At 37.8% G+C, this 5779-nt stretch overlaps 1 protein-coding gene across 1 annotated transcript; it reads right to left on the minus strand.

Annotated features, from left to right (window-relative positions):
• Nucleotides 1-2102: 2102 nt before the first annotated feature.
• Nucleotides 2103-5388, minus strand: LOC136043279 (actin-like). The gene has a single exon (XM_065728239.1). The coding sequence runs from the start codon at nt 5252-5254 to the stop codon at nt 4343-4345; it is 912 nt and encodes a 303-aa protein (XP_065584311.1). The 5' UTR covers nt 5255-5388; the 3' UTR covers nt 2103-4342.
• Nucleotides 5389-5779: the final 391 nt, after the last annotated feature.

The raw sequence follows: 5779 nt of genomic DNA on the forward strand, positions 1-5779 counted from the left end.
GAGATTCTGCAAACAAAGAATATTTGATTCCACATACGGTGAATCCTGACAACATAAGAATTTATTTAATTGAAGATAAGATATTTGTTTATGTTTGATAAGCATACGCAGGATTACACTTAAAGACAAAAGAAGCAGTAAATATATTGAACGATTTTGAGATGGTGGAAACCTGTTACAATTCCACTCTTTCCCTTGCTGCCCAAGGACTTTCGGTGAAAATTGGTAATTTATTCTTACTATACTAACTATTTTTACTAATTATGTGCCCTATCTGCCTTCTGTGCTTTTATTTTGCAGATTTTTTCTGTCGTATTGCCAATCTCGTACCGTGCGTTCAAGAACCCGCCAAAATTATAAGTTCAAAATATTCCCCTTTTATATTGAAGGGTTAGCTCTCAAGCAATTCAGTGGGGATTTAAGCTTACCTATGGGGTAGAGGGAGGGATAGGGTAGAAGTTGAGACAATATTACCCTTGGGTGCATCGTGTTGACCATTTTTAAGAATCAATTGCAATTTGAAAATCTTATTTTACCAAATTATGATTAAAAGTTGTGATGAAATAATTTAGAATTTTGATTATTTTTTTATAGTTTTTTTATACTTCCAATTGCTCTATACCCTAGACCTGAAGCTCGTTTGTGTCCAATTGTCACAATATAATTGATCCAGATACTTCTGTTTCAAACTTCCTTATACTTAAGTCTTCTAACTTCGGTAGGCGCATAAGGTGACAACGGCGCCTCTCTATGACGGAATCTCTTGTGCTTATGCCCCAAGTTCTTCGGGCAACGATTTCAAAAGCGCAGCATCTTTCTCAAAGCATTTGCCTACTATTGCCTTCTGTCACCTACGTCTTCTGATGCCGGGAGGAACCTAACACCATATAGTATGGGACAGGAAGCTTTCAAACCCTGGTTTCTCTTTTCCTGCTGCTTAGTGAACGCCCAAGATTCGCAGTCGTACATTAGTACAAAGAGGATGTTGCTATTGAAAAGCCAGAGCTTGAGCCTTAGGGAGTAGGCTGGATTCCTCCAAACATTTCTTAGTTTATTGAAGGCGCTTCTTGTGCAAGCACTGCGTGTGGTAATTTCCCGCTCAAGGCTTTTGTCACATTTAATGACACTACCAAACTACTTGAACTCTTCAACCTCCTCTGTTACATCAGATCTGACTTTGTATTGACGGTATTGACGTTGCTTTGCATGATCTTTGTTTTCTGTGTACTGATTTATAGACCAAGTCGCCCAGCTGTGCTGGAGCATTATTCTATAGCTCTTCTCTTGAATGATATAGGAGGGTTACATCATTAGCAAAATCTCAGTCGCAGAATCTGTGGTTTTGGTTCAGCTAGGTTTCACTTTTGAAATTATATATTTAAAGTATACAGTTGATGAGCATAGCAAATAGCACTGGAGAGATGATGTATCCTTGCTGTAGAACAGACTTCATGCTGAACCATTCGGTAGGGACCCTATCATCAGTCCGTCAAGCACATGACTGATTTTCGTATAGTCGTGACAATCATACGAACAATCTTGTCAGGGAATCCGTAACACCATAGTATTTTCCACAATGATTCTGTGTGGACGAAATCAAACGCCTTAAAAAGTCAATGAAGGCAATAATAATCTCAGTCTGCCATTCTTTTGCTTCTTCTATGATTACTCTCAAATTGTATATCAAATCAGCACACGATCCCTCTGGTCAAAATCCATATTGCTCATCTCTTAGTATTGCGTCGAATTTTGATTGAATGCGGTTCAGTAGTACTTGGGAGAAAATGTTATTCCTTACAGACTGCAGAATGATACCGCAAAATGTATTGTGAATTTTAAAGATAAACTGTCACACGAGTGGAACCATAATGTTGCAGCAGTAGGACCACGGCCACTCCAGAAAGTGAATGTTTGGTGCTAAATTTAACTTATTTGTATTTATTTATTAAGTTATTTATATGACTTAATAAAACTTCTTATTTTATTTTTTTTATATTGTTATCAATTTCTTTTGAAAACGAATAGTATTTTGCAAAAACTTGCAAGATAATATAATAGAATAGAATATGATTTGTTTGGCTAAAATAGTACCAAAGCAAGCAAAAGCACGTCAGAATAGTTACAATGATAAAACAGATGTTAGAGGATTAACATAAAACAAAAAGCTAAATCAATTATTAAAGTGGGAAACAAAATAGATGAAAAAGGAGTTTTTGTACCTCATGGTCAACATTTGGGGACACAAATCAAGTTGGGTATTTGGAGCTCTGCGACCATCAATCCTTGTATTAGGAAGGATTGGGGGATTTTCTTTAAAGGGGGAAGAAGACGTCGATGATAGTCAGAACTATGGTACTTGTGACCAAATTTCATAGTTAGGATTGGACATCGTGATTCCAATTTAGCAAATTTAAGTCTAGACCGAGTCTGACTGACACCGGTCATTGACACTGGTTTATATAAAAATAAATCGATCATTATGCTGGAAGTGTGGTCAATTTATAATTAAATTACTTTTTTGCTGGTTATTCGTGACTAGTCGGTATAGATTTCCCTAGTCGGTCTTATAAGGCAGATTCACTTTCCACTGATTTTTTGCGAATGGAACTTTTTTTTACCACCAAAACCCGATTAGACATAATACCTCAAGTCCCCTGTCACTCATTCTGCCTGAGATGCCTAAGAGGCACTGGAATGATCGAATCCGCGCATGTAACGCAAATATCCGAACGTTCATTCCATTTAAAGAAGACGACTTCCGATTTGCTAGCATTGAAACCTAGTCTTATTTTTACATATTGAGCTCTCAAAGTTATAAAATTATCCTTTTGACGACTATAAGTGCAGCTAGGCATAATAGTACCATCTGCGTAACAAATTAAACTTACGTCAACACTGGCAGCTTGAAAAGCTGGCAGAGCTTGACTTTGAAGTTCTATTACCGCATTAATGGACGGATCAGGGGATACAGTTGATCCTTGTCTTGTTCCATTATAAACTGGCAACAGAATAAGTGCATCAGGGCTATCCGACATCTGAATTTGTACAAGAAGCTTTTCATACATATCATCTTCAGGGTTAGTTATAGCGGCCGATACTCCAGGTGAATGAGCAGCATAGAGGATCGAATCGTGAATTAGTGAGTTGAAAGCTCTACTTATATAGAGACCTGCAAGAACATATTGTTCCTTGTTTAAATCTGCATCTACTAAAACGAGCAAAGGGCAGATTGAGTTTGGGTATACCCCAAGTATTTTTGGAAGCCAAATTAATACGGCAGTGCATATTATTTTCACTATATTTCATCATACGTAAGTAACTCGAATACCTTGCCAAAAATATTTGAAATTGCTTTGGGACGCTAAGAACTACATAAATTTGCAAGCTTACCCTGTTTTACCACAAACAGTAACTTACCCTCTGAGAACGGTTTAGGCAAAATATTAAAAATAAAAATTATATGAAATCACAGTCATGGGCAACCAAATAAGAATGAGGCTAACAAACATGGGGCTACTGAGGTTTAGTAGGGCCACTCACATCCCATCTGTGTCCCTAGAACTTTTCCTCTTGGTCTTTCCTATTACTTGCACGGACATGATACGTGTCACTACAAAGTGACTTCTGGGAAAATACTCTAGGCTTTGCCTACAGAAACCAATACTTTAGAACTAGGTTTTTAGAACTAGGCTGTGACGTGTTGCAGTCATATAGTGACAAAAGAAGGTTCCTCATCGGTTATTGATGGGCCTGGGCCTGATCATTAGGGTCTGATTATTGATGGGCCTGATCGGTTATTGATGGGCCTGGGAAGGCTTGTTACCATCCAATCACTTTTGACTGATAACCAGAGCAATGGCCCTTCCAATTTGAAATCAAATGAGTCTTCTTCAAAGTTTCTACAACAACAATTGGCCATCTCAAAATTTCTCTCAAATGCATTATGGGAAAATACAAGGTTTGGGCAGGGATAGGGGCTACCCATCTTCCAATCACTCTGAACCTTTAAAAAGGCCTAAAACTTCTCATTACGAATCCAGTAAGCCATCTCCAAAGTTTGTATGATCACGCTTTCTATACATACATTACATGCCCCAAGGCCACAAATTACAACTCTTGCCCTGAGAGTTCTGGGGAATGGGGGGATGTGCCATTCTCAAAGGCATAATGTCTGGACCTTTCAATTACGTTAAACAAGGCTATCTAAAAAAAAATTATGCCTGCGTTTGGGGAATGTCTCAAAGACATAATTTCAGGACCTTTAAATTCCGTTTACAACCCTTTCCCCGAGGGCTATAAGGGGAGGGGGTTGTCATCCTCAAAGACATAATTTTTGGACCCTTTAACCATGGTGAATAGGGGGTCTTCCAAGTTCATTGTAGTCTTTTTTCGTACAAAATTCATCTCCTTTCCGTTGTTCGGTAGCTAAGATAGCTCCGCCCCACCATGCCAAAGATTTTCGCTTAGGGTCAGCAATGATTTGAATCTTGCGGTTGGATTCCTCAAGAGCAGTAATTTCCTTATGAATTCTCTCAGCAAACCCAGTGCACATGGTGGTACCACCAGATAAAATAATATTATCTAAAAGAGCATTTTGTTTTTCGACAGGACATTCCATTATACTATTATATAGAAGATTGTGAATACCGCTAGATGTTCGATGAAGGAAGTTTGGCTGGAATAAGGCTTCTGGGCATATGAATGCCTCATTACCAATGGTGATAACCTGACCGTCAGGCAGCTGATAGCTCTTTTTCATAGCCTTAGCCTTCGAAAACAGTAGCCGTTGCCAGAATGATGGCTCGGGGTAAGAAGCCATCTCTTGCTCAAAATCCAAAGCAACACAGCAAAGATTTTCTTTGATGTCACGAACGATCTCTCTTTCGGTAGCCATAGTAAATAAGTACCCTCTTTGGCTTATAAGATGGCTTAAATAATCTGTCAAATCACGACCTCCGATACTTAATCTGGAAATTGTATCTGTAAGTACTTTATTGTTGAAAATTGGTACAATAGATGAGACACCATCACCACAGTCAAGAACAACACCAGTGTTCTTATTAAAAGCGCGGAGGGAAAGGATGGAATCGACTTCAACACGTACTGCTGGGACATTCATCTCCTCAAACATGATCTGATACATCTTGTCCGTTTTGTCTTTCGGGTTAAGAGGAGCTTCTGTGAGTAAAACCGGGTACTCTTCTGGGTCGACTCCAAGCTCTTGGTAGAAAGTATAATGCCAGATCTTCGCCATATCGTCAAAATCCTGAATAATTCCATGCTCAATTGGATAATTTAGAGCTAATATTTCCCTTTTCCTTTGAGCGTCATCACCTACGAACGTATTGCATTGATTTTCATATTCACTATCTATATCAACACCATGGCGTCCAAGCTTACGATAACCACAGCGTCCAACTACAGCAGAAAACACAGTTTGAGGTTCTTCTTCATAATTGAATCCAGCTTTTATAAAGCCGGATCCATTATCAATAATAATTTTAGTTGTCATTTCTTTCGTATTTTTACTATAGACTTGTTTAAATTCTTAATATAGTGTGGTAACTCAATCGTCAAATTCTAATCTTTGTATTTTCAACATTGACAATAGTTTCATATAAAAAGAAACTGGAACTAATAGGCTTTATTACTCAAATATTTTTGAATTTTATCAATTTATTGAATTTTTTTTCATATTTTTAGAAAATAATTTTTAGAAATTTTTTAGAAACCTGTGATTATTACGTCATTCATGACGTGAAATGAAAGGATTACAACA

Source organism: Artemia franciscana, chromosome 1 (genome assembly GCF_032884065.1).
Source record: "Artemia franciscana chromosome 1, ASM3288406v1, whole genome shotgun sequence".
Lineage (NCBI taxonomy): Eukaryota > Metazoa > Arthropoda > Branchiopoda > Anostraca > Artemiidae > Artemia > Artemia franciscana.

Excerpts from the sequence above, each read along its gene's own strand:
- LOC136043279 (XM_065728239.1), bottom strand. The coding sequence starts at position 5,254 with ATGGCGAAGATCTGGCATTATACTTTCTACCAAGAGCTTGGAGTCGAC.